Below are 13,182 nucleotides of genomic sequence, written 5' to 3'. Positions count from 1 at the left end.
GCAGCTGTGACTGCTGTTAAACCAGAGAAAACAGATCGAGAAATTGGAGAGAAGAAAAATGGTCTGAGAGATTAAAGAGATGTGTATGTGGTTGCCGCTATGAAACAAATGGAGAATGGGTTCGCAGCCATGGAGGAAATTCAGATCGAGGAGAAAAATGGGTTTGGTTCAACAATAGAGATGAAAACCGTATAAATTGCAGTTGTGAATTGACATGTATTATAAAGAATGGGTTCGATCTGTGAGCGTGAATCCGAGAGTTGCTGGTGGTAAGATGTTGCTGTTTCTGTTAAATCACGGATCTGAGTTTCTGTTGGTGTTATGAAGAAACTCAGGGAATAAGAAGGAATTGGAGGAATTTGTGATGCTGTGAAGATGAAATGGGTTGAATCTAAAACAGATGGAGGTCAAGAAGATGGTGGTGTTGTTGATTGGAGACATGGGTTTGGAACATAATTGATGATGAAATAAACTTGGGTTCAGTCAGGTTCAGATAAAGAAGAGATGCTTCTGGATTAAGAGATGAACAATGGGTTCTGTTGTTGCTTTCGGTGATGGAAAAGAATAGTTGTTGGTGGTGTTGGAATGAATGATTGAAATGACTAGATGTATGTGTAGGATTCTTAACAGGTATGAAGCAGGAATAGGCCTGAAATAGGCCTGAGAATCAGCGTGAAAATAGAGGAAACTCTGTCGAATTTTCTGCTCCGGCGAGTTGACTCGTACCGACGATGAGCTGAGTCAGGTGAGCCGATGACCGATCCTTACTAGTAACTCAGACCACTCAGCCGATCAAGATAGCTAACTCAAGTTGACTGGGTGTGACTTCCTCAGAGCTTGACTTCAGTAACTAACATCTGACCGTTAACTCTAACGGAATCTGACGGAATATTCGTCGAAGGCGACAGAACTCAGGTGGACGGCTACGACTTTTCAGGCCGGATTCCGGTGATCCCGAGAACTTTTCAGGCGACTAAGAAATACAGAAATTTGTGAAGTTATCTAGACTCATGGGTTTGAGGAATTGGACTTGAATTTGGAAAGTGAAGATGGAAGATTTGAGAAAGACAAGGACTTGGAAAGAAGACTTACAAAGGGAAAGGGATTCTATTCCTAAGAGGATTGCCAGGGAATTGAAGCCTATAAATAGAGAAGTTCTCTACACACTTTTACACACCTTTTACACACACAACACTTCTCTTTTCTTTATTCTTTGTGTGAACTCCTTAGTATGAGTAACTAATTTTCTTATTGATTGAGGATGAATTCCTAGTTCTTAACATGTTTTGAGTTTTATTTTAAATCTACTTCGAAGTTTTCACATGATTATCGTTTGTTTTTACTAATAAGAATGTTTATACATTCATGGTTGTTTGATAGATTATTTAGAGTGCACGTTGGATTGATTTGTTAACTCAACCTAAAGCTAGTAGAAGTTAGGGAATACGTAATCATTCTCGACACTTTACACAAGTAGAAAACACGAGACCTTGCAGAGGGATTCTTTGGAGCAATTGTGTGTGAAAACAACGCTATAAAGTGGACCAAGCGAACCGAGTTTAACTACTAGTACTAAACCTAAATTCATAAATCTTAATGTGTTCGGGGAATTACATCTTGTAAGCGAACCTCAAGGTGGATCTTTTGAATAGAGTCTGATAACTAAGCGGACCTGTTACTCGGTGAAACGAGGAATTTTGGGGATAGCTAAGCGAACCTGCTATCCTACGGTTGGTGATAATATGTGACTAATAAAAAGTGGAAAATAACATAACTTGAATCATTGTTTTGCAACGAAGAACGATTCCTTGATCTTGTTTCTCTTATTGATTTCAACTTAAACTTTTGATTGCTTTATTTACTTTCTTTTGCTTTTAAAATCTAAAACCAAAACCCCCCTTTTTGTGATAATTTTATAACTAAAAATCTCTTGCTCCTCGTGGGAACGATCCTTACTACCGCTTTATTACTTGTTAATTAGGTGGAAAAATATTGATTAATTTGTTGTGGTTACGACACACATCAAGTAGTACCCACGGTAACGTCGACAGTTCGAAAATAACATTAAAGTTGTTCCATAAACCCCATCTGGCTTCTAGGTGAGGTGGACCATATATTCCGGTACAAAACCATGGTTGCGATGGTGGTTGTGGTATAACAAACGCGTGTATGTAGATCTGAGAGTGGAGTAAAATACAGACTAGTAAAAAATTATTCCACATTAAGCATAGTCCACCTCTATATCCTATTTTCGGAACTGCAAAAATTATTGTCGAGCCATAATGTCCGTTGAATGGAGTTCATTTGTTGTTCGGACGCTAGTGTTCCAGAAAGAAATACGATTTATGGTCTATGTGATGCCAGTGAAAAAGCGGAGATCTAACAACCATACCCAATATTTCGCTTAGCAATCTGTATGGACTAACTCCAATAAACTTTCAAGAGAATAAACTAGATAGTCATACTCAATCTTAAGAAAAGTATATCAAAGAGTTATATCTCAATTTCTCAATTCAATCTGCAATCAAACAAATAGGAATTTGCGAGCCCGATTGAATATAAGAAATAACTTGGACGGTATCAAAAACCAATATCCAAGTGTCAATCAATTTAATCAACAACCAAAGGTTGGATTCACAATTGACTGAACTTACGCACAACCTGTGATATTTCAATTATATCAACAAATATAATGCGGAAAAGAAATAACACGGACACCATACGTTTTGTTAACGAGGAAACCGAAAATGCAGAAAAACCTCAGGACCTAGTCCAGATTTGAACACCACACTGTATGAAGCCGCTACATACACTAGCCTACTCCAAGTTAACTTCAGACTGGAATGTAGGTGATCCCTAACCAATGTCACACTGATCAAGGTACAGTTGCGCTCCTTACGTCTCTGAATTCCAGCAGGAGTCTACGCACTTGATTCCCTTAGCTGATCTCACCCACAATTAAGAGTTGCTATGACCCAAAGTCGAAGACTTGATAAACCAATCAGTCTCACACAGAAAAGTCTATTGAATAGATAAATATGTCTCCCACAGATATACCTATGAGTTTTGTTTCATCTTTTGATAAATCAAGGTGAATAAGAACCAATTGATATACCGGACTTATATTCCCGAAGAACTGCCTAGAAATATCAATCACCTCACAATAATCTTAATCGTATGGAAACGAAACAAGATATTGTGGAATCACAAATGATGAGACGAAGATGTTTGTGATTACTTTTTATCTTCCCTATCGGAGATTAAAGCTCGAGCAAATTTTAGAGAAGATAACACTTGAAAAAGCGAGGGTCTAACAACCACACTCAATATTTCGCTTAGCAATCTGTATGGACAAACTCCAATATACTTTCAAGAGAATCAACTAGACTGTCAGACTCAATCTTTAGAAAAATGTATCAAAGAGTTTATATCTCAATTTTTCAATTCAATCCGCAATCAAACAAATACGATTTTTGCGAGCCTAGTTGAATAAGAGAAACAACTTGGACGGTATCACAAACCAATATCCAAGTGTCAATCAATTCAATCAACAACCTAAAGGCCATATTCAAGAACTGCTTGAACTTAACGCACAACCTATGATATTTCAGTTGTATAAACAAATATAATGCGGAAAAGATATAACACAGACACCAGAAATTTTGTTAACGAGGAAACCGCAAATGCAGAAAAATCCCGGGACCTAGTCCAGCTTTGAACACCACACTGTATTAAGCCGCTACAGACACTAGCCTACTACCAATGAACTTCGGACTAGAATGTAGTTGAGCCCTAATCAATCTCACACTGATCAAGGTACAATTGCGCTCCTTACGTCTCTGAACCCCAACAGGATTCTACACACTTGATTCCCTTAGATGATCTCACCCACAACTAAGAGTTGTTACGACCCAAAGTCGAAGACTTGATAAACAAATTTGTCTTACACAGAAAAGTCTATTGAGGTAGATAAATCTGTCTCGCACATTGATACCTATAAGTTTTGTTCCATCTTTTGATAAATCAAGGTGCAAAAGAACCAATTGATAGACAGGACTTATATTCCCGAAGAACAGCCTAGTAGTGTCAATCACCTTACAATAATCTTAATCGTATGGAAACGAAACAAGATATTGTGGAATCACAAATGATGAGACGAAGATGTTTGTGACTACTTTTTATCTTCCCTATCGGAGATTAAAGCTCGAGCAAATTTTAGAGAAGATAGTACTCAATACGATAGAAAGCGACAAGATCAGAACACGCAACTACAGAGAAAATAGTTGGGTCTGGCTTCACTATCCCAATGAAGTCTTCAAGTTGTTAACCTACATGGTTTTGGAAAAAACCTAAGGCTAAAGGAGAATCGACTCTAGTCTCAACTAGTATCACATAGGAGGTGTGGGGATTAGGTTTCCCAGTTGCTAGAGTTCTTCCTTATATAGTTTTCAAATCAGGTTTTGCAATCAATGTTACCTTGGTAACAAATCATTCAATGTTCACCATTAGATGAAAACCTGATTAGACTCAAGCTAATATCTTTCAACCGTTAGATCGAACTTAGCTTGTTACACACAAATGAAATGTACCTTCATTTAGATATGAGTAACCGTACCTAAACGTGTACACCTTGTTGGCTCAACAATAGTTAACCGAAGTTATCCATATGAACACTTTCATATCAACCTTATTCATCTTAACCACAACTAATTCAAATGACTCAAATGAAACTAGTTCTAGAGTTTTTCAATTGTTTATATTCTCATAGAAGTATACAAGACACAATTGAAACAAAATCGGTTCTATTCACCCGAATCGATTCATGAACATTATAGCCACGGTTTGCAAAAGATTGCATTCTTTATTATATTAATGTATTGGTTCATGACATAACCGATTTTAGAACATAACTCACTCAAGTATGCAAACGGGTACGCATACTTAAGTAGTCGGACTTGGACTGTGTTCGACAGTACGCAAACGGGTACGCATACTGTCACACATCCAAACTTCAGTTGAAATCAGTACGCATATGAGTACGCATACCAAAGTTCACATACTTCAACTGAGTTCGCCAGTATGCATACGGGTGCGCATACTCTAGCACCGGACTTCACCTGACCTTGTCAGTACGCATACGGGTATGCATACTACACCGATCTTGGATACATATATGCAAGTACGCATACTATGTCTATAATCCAATTAAGGTTAAGTGTTCTAAACTTCATTTAAATCATTGAAACATTCTTAAAAGACGACAATAGCTGTCTCACACAAACTATTAGCTTCAAAATAATTTTCAAGTGATCGAATGATCAATACGAAACATTCTGAGTCTACATCAAGTGACTGTCTCACACAAATCATATAAGATGTTACCAGGCGATTTTCACATGATCATCTTTTGACTTTCGTCAAGAATAAGATGAACTTGGTTAAAGCGAAAGCTCACCAACACATATTTCGAGAAATATGTAAGCGAGTTAAACTCAGCTCGAAATATCAAATGTGCATAATTGAAGTCTATATAGCTATACGAATTTTGTCTCAAATAGGAGATAAAGTAGATAAACTTTTGAGTGATAGATGAGTTCAAGTCTCCACATACCTTTTGTTGATGAAGTTCCACAAGATCTCCACATACCGTTAGCAATCTGTATGGACAAATTTGAAAGTAAATGGAACTTTCCAAAAAAGGAGAAATGAATATCTCTTCTGCCAGATTTTGAGTTATCCAAGGATATTTACTTAGGAACCCAATGTTACAATATGGGCAGCCCAGGTCGGTCTAAAGCAAGAAGACCATTTTCCCCTTCAAACTAATCTGATGATATCATCTTCATCCGGTACCCGATTGACACGTTCGAGTAGTCCATTCTGAGTAACTTTTCGATATCTATCGAGTGGTACTAATTTCGTATCTAGATCGTTGTTAGATTAACTTCTATTACTTAACGTTCGTGTTAAACTAATCGAGTTATTATCGGCTAAGACGTCTCTTTACTGGTCTACTAGCGTTGACGAGCTTAAGGGTTTTTACAGTTACTATACCCAAAGTGGACAGATTTATAAGTTATTTGTCTCATTTCATTTCCTTAGTAAGACTGAGACTACCACTTGCGTTCGGTTTTCAAAAGACAATATCTGAGATGTATGCTTTCTGTTCCAATTGTTGATTTTACGTGTATTTTCTGGTGGAACTAATACCATCTTTAGTTTCTATGATATCGTGTCTAGTCTTGTTGTCATGGTAATCACTTGTCCTGGACGTGAATACTAAAGGAAAATTGATTTAAAAGTACTAATAATAATATACTGGGAATAGACATCTTAAATTGACATTGGTCAGATGAATTTTAATCAATTGACAGTATGTTGTAATGGAGGTATTTATGCCGAGATCAAGGCAGCAATAACTTTTAGGCTTGCGTGTGTCCGTGGAGAGTAGTTTTTGCGTAGATGTCGAATTCAGGTTGTGTGTCGCCATCGGCAGTGATCTTACAAGTCTAAAAGATTTAAATGTTGGTTGGAAAGTCTATGTTCAACAAACAAATGAAAAATCTCTAAAAGATTCAAATAGTGTGTCGCCAAGTAGAACGCTTTGATGCACCTAAACAAATTGCCAGTAATTTTTAGTTGAACGAAAATTAATAATAAAGGTTCTAATATACTTTTAAGAAATTAATTACTTAATTGAAAGTATGGTAGGGTAAAAGTTATGCTTTTAGTGCATTGTTTGATTTGTTTTTCCACTGCATTATATTACTTTTTTGAAATTTTTTATTGGGCGTGTGGTTGCTCACCTCCTCTTCTTATATTTTTACAGAGTACTCAGAGACACCGGCTGAAGAAAATAAACTATAATTCATATGGGATATTGGCATCGATAATTCAATATAGTTGAATTTACTTTCAATTTAAATTGCATATTATTTTTTTAATATTATTTGTTGAATTTCGTTTCGTAGATCTAAAATATTCTTACACCTCGTTTGGTTGGAAGAATTGGATTCCTAGGAATTCAATTATAGGGTAATCCAATTCTTGGAATTGAATTCAAATTCAAAATACGGAAAATGGGTCATTTGTCCAAATATTTTTAAATCACGGTTCAAATGGACGAGTAAAAAATAGCTTGGGTGAAATGGCCAAAAAAAAATAGCAAGGATGAAACTGAATTCATCCTAGCTTAAATTTAAAAAATAGCAAGAATGAAACTGGATACATCCTGTGTAAATTAAAAATAAGAAAAAATATTTGAAAATGGGCACGATGAAACTGGTTACATCCTGCCTATTTTTACATTTTTGTCCTTTTAAACAGTATCAAAATCTAACTGTCCATTTCACCCAGGAATTGTTGATTTTGGTCTTTTTAACCAATTTTGTGTTCAAAATATTAGCGTTTGGTTGAGGTAATCCAATTACTTTTGTTTTTACCGTGGAATCCAATTCCATTGCACTATTAGACCAATGCAATGGAAATCTATTGTTTTGGAGGAAATTGGATTCCTAGGAATCAAAATTTTCAATTACATAGAGTTGATTTGTGTTGTCTGGTTCAAGGAATTAGTCACATTCTCCCGGAATTGGATTACCAAGAATCCAATTCCTTGAACCGAACATGCTGTAATAGAAAAATATGGACCTACGATAACAGCGTCGCGGGATTATGGACTCAGTTTTAGTGCAAAAATTCGCGGGATGTCATACGATGTGTCTGCTCAAGTAGCCGAGCAAACGACAACCCATGTGCCTAGTCAAGTAGTGAAGCAACCTATATTCAAATTAGGTAAGTCCTCGATACCATTGTTAGGTTACCAATTTAGCTCAGATACATAAAATATCATGCATGCATATGGAAAAAAATGAATAGAGCTTCGAATATTTCTTATAAAGAGAAAATGTGAAAACCGGGAATGTTTCCTTTGCAAATAATACCTCAATGTGGTACTGTAATGCCTGGTCAATTGCTTCGGAAAAGCCATTGGTCGAATCGGAAACCTTTTGGTCTGTCGGAAGCATCCCACAGTTTGTGACGGCTCGAGCAACGACAGGATCCTTATAGGCATAATCAATATATGTCACGCGTCTCTATTTGTCATAAAGGTGACCGATGTGAACACATCTTCACCTTTCAAATGGCGAGGAGGCAGTGGCTTCGGATGGTAAAACGAGTCGGACGTGGCGTCATCCAATGACAAGTCAATGACATGTCATCTGACTCGGTTTACCATTTCGAAGTTACCGTCTCCCACGTATTCTCCAGCCTCGCCTCCTCGCCTTTTTAAAGGTGAAGTTGTGTATACTCTGACCATCTTTAAGACAAATAAAGACTTTCTCACATATGATTGCTCTGTCAGTAAAGACCATGTCGTTGCTCGATCCATCGCGAACTATGGAATGCTTCCAGCAGACCTGAAGGTTGTCGATTCTATCAATAACTTTTCCGTAGTAATTGACCGGGCATTACACTGCCACATTGAAGTAATATGTGTTGTTTTTCTTCTTCTTTTTTTTTTCTTTTTTTTTTTTGTAAAGGAAACGTTATAAGTTCTTAGTTTTCCTATTTAATATTCTCTTCGTCCCAAATTAGATGAGCTAGTTGTAGTTTGCACAATTCTTAAGGCAAGGAGGAAAGGGGAGTCTGTTTAAGTATTTTTTTTACAATTATACCCTTATGAATAATAACTAGTAAAACTTAGAAATGATTTAGTATATCTTAAACTATGCCACGGTTTTTCATAAACTTTTATACGGTTGGAAAACATTTTAAAACACTTACCTAACGAATATAAACATGTCTATCAAATTATACATACTTCGTATAATAACAATTAAAAGGGTAGTTTTAGAAATATCCCCTTGATTAGAGAGATAACTCATCTATTTATGGGACAAAATTTAAAACCAGCTAGCTCATCTAATTTGGGACGTAAGGAGTAGAAAATATTCCAAGCTCTATTCCTTTACATATGCATGCATGATATGTTATGTATCTGGTAAATTAGTAACATAACAATGATATCGGGTACGTACCTCATTTGAATGTAGGTTGCTCCGGTATTTGACTGGGCACATTGGTTGGTGTTTGCTGTAATACTTGACTAGGCACGTTGGTTGCCATTTGAATGTAGGTTGCTCCAGTATTTTGACTAGGCACATTAGTTGAGGTTTGCTGCAGTATTTAACTAGGCACATCGGTTGCCGTTTCCTCAGGTACTTGGATAATCATCCCATTGTTAACGAAGATTGAATGATGTGAATAATTATTTAATTAAGTTTTTGCAACCACTTCCATTCTATTTAGTACATGAAATATTAATTAGCACTCTTCATCTCTTAATTGTGTGCATAGACAGAAATCTAGAGAGAGAGAAAGCTAGAGAGTGAGGAGTAAATCAAATGACACTTGACTGAATCTCTAGCTAGCAGTTACTATATCCTACCAAGCTCGATTCCTTGTTTGGTTTGATCTTGCAAAGCTTCGCCCTTTTCTTGATCTTTAAGTCGAACTTGGATTGGCTTAAACGTATAAAACTTAGCGCATATAACGTAGTAAGCAAGATTTATAACTTGCAATAATGTGATCAACCAGTAGAAGTACTCTAATTTTCCTTTGTTAATATTATCATCGGGAAGCCAATTTGATGATTCTCCGTCGGTACCTCCAACCTTTGCACTATACTTATGAACTAATGAAACTAACAATGAACTGCAATAGTTCCCAGCTGATATAGCAGTCCAAAATAGTGCAGCAGCTGTACTTCTCATACTCTCAGGAGCTTGATCATAAAAGAATTCAAGATGCCCTATTGACATAAAAGCTTCAGCCATACCATGAAGTGCATATTGTGGAACAAGCCAAAAAACTGATATTGGTATGAACGTATCTTTGTTATCAGTTAAACCATAGGCTCTAGCGACACTTTTACGTTTAACTTCAACGAATCCGGCAACAAATGTAGCCAATACCGATATAACAAAACCGATACCCATTCGATGTAAGAAGGATATTCCTCGATCTAAACCGGTATACTTCCTTGCAATTTTGATCAAAATTCGATCGTACACTGATATTGTTACTAACATGGTAACAATCGTGAAAACCGACATTGAACCGGGAGGAATTTGGAATGATTTGGTAAGGTGTCGATCCATTGTTCGAGCTTGCTGCAATGAGAATGTATTTTGTTGTGCATATGCTGTTATTAGAAGAATCCCTGAAGCCCAAATTGGTCCCATTCGGATGACGGATTTCAATTCTTCGACTCGATGGACTGTACTTAGTCTCCATAAGTTTGGTGATGATGTCTTAGTTTCAAAATCTTCTTCACTTGCTATTGCCGCCCTATCAAGAAAGCTGCATTACATAGTAGGAGTAGAACATTAATGTACGTAAAAGTCTTCACATATTAATGTCGGCACTAACTTCTAAGAACAAGTCTCATGGTCTTTCAATCCATAATTTTTCCAAGAGAACCTTGGAAGATCCAAGTCTTATCTAGCATAATTTGGATTCTTTTCAAAGCGTCTAGTGACTTGTCACCTGGTGTGACAAGGTGGGAGTGCAAGTCGCTTTAAAACATTTACCCATAGAATTTGTTCCTCCATTTTCACTCCAAAACTCGAGTCTGGCAAAAACTTGGAAGTTTGACCTTCCATCTCACAAGAGAATTTATGGTTCTAAGATCAAATATAAGAATATTACTGAAAAAATTTGGTGACTTTTATATTTGTGAAACCGTGATATAGAGGGAGTAGCTAAATACTTATCCTTCGGGTTCTTTTTTTTTTTTTTTTTTTTGTTACTCAGTTGAGCTAGAGCAATTCAATCATTTAGGACATGGATGCAACCTAGTGTTGGACAACTATAAAACTCCAATATCTGTACTAAATAATGGGGCAAAAACGATTTCACCTTTGGAGTTTTTACTACTGGTCCCCTGAGCTGTACTATATCGATATGATTGAAATGCTAGACCTTACAACAACTTCGTTTAACATCTTCGTATAGTTTGCATAGTGAATGTCGAAATCACATGGGCTGTTCACTTATTTTGTCACACTTCTGTACATACATAGTAACTTAACTATAATAGCCTCTTTTAAATTTACCCATGAACAAATTTAATCTAGCTGTGGGTTTTACTCGCTGTTATTAATTTTTTTTCTGCATGCAATATACATAATCAATGAATAAACATAAACTACAAAGAATAACAGAGAAGTACATGCGATATTACCTTAACTGTTTGGTGTGAATAAGGATCCCGGTTGAAGAAATAGCAGCATCAAGTTCTTCATTTTCATAAAGCACTGTATCATTTGAAACCATCTTCGAGTTTCTTTTTCTGAAGGCCGCCACAATGACTTGTAACAACCTAGTAAAAGGGCTACCAGAAGGATTCAAGTTTCGGTAAAGTGGGTAGCCAAAAATGAAAACAATTATAGATAGAAGCATAGCGACTGCAGGAATCCCAAGTCCCCATCCCCAACCAATATTATCTTGAATATATACGATAACTGTTACCGCCGCGAGAATTGAAACACCCATGCTAAAATAATACCAGTTGAAGAAGTTCCAAGTTTTAGTTTTTTGTTCAGGATCACGTTCGTCGAACTGATCTGCTCCAAATGCTACTACACATGGTCTGATTCCACCAGAACCGACTGCCGTTAGGAGGAGAGATATATAGAGTATTGCAAGTTGTCCTGAATTAGCTTCTTGGCATACTTGATTTTCTTTACATGGAGGTGGCCTTAATTGAGGAAGAACTGCCGACAGAGTCAAGCTTATCATCCCCTGGTTAATCATTACAGTTGAATAATTTTGTTAGTGGTAAAACAGAAAAAACTATTTACGTACCTTTCTGTACTGCAAACAGAATAGATAAAAAAAAGAGGTCACTGTATATAATTATCTAGTACATCATTAATTGATTAATGGTGTAATTTGTACTACTTGGGTATCTTTAGGTGATGAGGAGGAGATCTTAACTGCAAACAGAATAGATAAAAAAACTATTTACGTACCTTTCTGTACTGCAAACAGAATAGATAAAAAAAAGAGGTCACTGTATATAATTATCTAGTACATCATTAATTGATTAATGGTGTAATTTGTACTACTTGGGTATCTTTAGGTGATGAGGAGGAGATCTTAACTATTTGGTAAATGATGGAAGCAGCAGTTATAGTCCAGAATCGGCCAGCATAAGCATCAGAGATGAAGGCACCGAGTAATGGTGTCAAGCTTGCGGTTCCTCCGAAGTTAGTCAGAGTGTTGGCTGCCTTTGTTAATGGCATATGTAGTTCTCGAGTTAAGTAGCTGATCATATTAGCACCAAAACCAACTACAGCTAACTTCTCGCATATCTCATTTGCTACAGCCAAGAAAACAAGAAATGGTTAATTAGCATTTGCAACGAACACATTCGTTTAAACCAGCAGTACGTAACAAAATTCATCAAAAGCTTAATGAAGATGAAGAAGAAGGAATATATCTTACCGAAGATAAAGGGCATGGTTCTAAGTCCACCCTTCTTCCGATGACATCGAACAGCATGCTCATGTTTCTTTTCCATTATTTCCTTTTACCTTAGTTACAATTTCTCAGCTTCTTGGTGAATTGTTCTCTCTTTTCTAGCCAAGCCCATATATATACATACATATGGAAACAAAAAATAAAGATAAATGATGAATATCAAAGTAGAAACAAAAATAACATGAAATTCACTCATCTACTGAGTGGATGTCGTTTTCCTTTGATATATGTGGTATGAAATTGGGATTATGACAAACAAATAGGGACATGCCTTGTGGAGGGACTTGCAGTAGTGAGAGGTACCACACATTGGGTTTTACTTAATTATTGGGACTTTTGAACATTATCTGATAATGCCCACATGATTACTTACATTACTCATTATTGGTTGTTCGTTAACTAATGAATTCGTGAGTCGTTACATCTGTTTGGTATTGATTATGGTCATGTAATCTGTTTTATTGGCAAAATCTGTGAACATGATTTTCTGCATGGTAATTTTTTTTAATTGAACCATGCATGAAAAGTTTACAACGACGGAACTAGTGCAAGCTGTTCAATCATGCATGTTACCGGAGACTGATCAAAGGTTATTAGTTGGTCCCTGAACAAAACAAGCCAATGTTACAAAGT

At 36.5% G+C, this 13,182-nt stretch overlaps 1 protein-coding gene across 1 annotated transcript; it reads right to left on the bottom strand.

Annotated features, from left to right (window-relative positions):
• Positions 1–9,254: 9,254 nt before the first annotated feature.
• On the bottom strand, positions 9,255–12,675 carry LOC113317860 (protein NRT1/ PTR FAMILY 3.1). The gene is made up of 4 exons (XM_026565988.1): positions 12,514–12,675; positions 12,171–12,388; positions 11,249–11,808; positions 9,255–10,365 (listed from the first exon to the last, which is right to left on the bottom strand). Exons 1-4 carry the CDS (start codon positions 12,587–12,589, stop codon positions 9,441–9,443), a joined length of 1,779 nt encoding a protein of 592 aa, XP_026421773.1. The 5' UTR covers positions 12,590–12,675; the 3' UTR covers positions 9,255–9,440.
• Positions 12,676–13,182: the final 507 nt, after the last annotated feature.

This window comes from Papaver somniferum, chromosome 10 (assembly GCF_003573695.1).
Source record: "Papaver somniferum cultivar HN1 chromosome 10, ASM357369v1, whole genome shotgun sequence".
NCBI classification, from domain to species: Eukaryota; Viridiplantae; Streptophyta; class Magnoliopsida; order Ranunculales; family Papaveraceae; genus Papaver; species Papaver somniferum.
Note: the sequence above shows the minus strand (reverse complement) of the source record. Positions and strands in the feature narration are given on the sequence as shown.

Bases quoted from the DNA above. Each gene is read 5' to 3' on its own strand.
- LOC113317860 (XM_026565988.1), bottom strand. From the start codon at position 12,589: ATGGAAAAGAAACATGAGCATGCTGTTCGATGTCATCGGAAGAAGGGT. The intron at 12,389-12,513 runs GTAAGATATATT...TCTTGGCTGTAG, and splicing joins AACCATGCCCTTTATCTTCG to CAAATGAGATATGCGAGAAG. The intron at 11,809-12,170 runs GTTAAGATCTCC...ATGATTAACCAG, and splicing joins CTTCCATCATTTACCAAATA to GGGATGATAAGCTTGACTCT.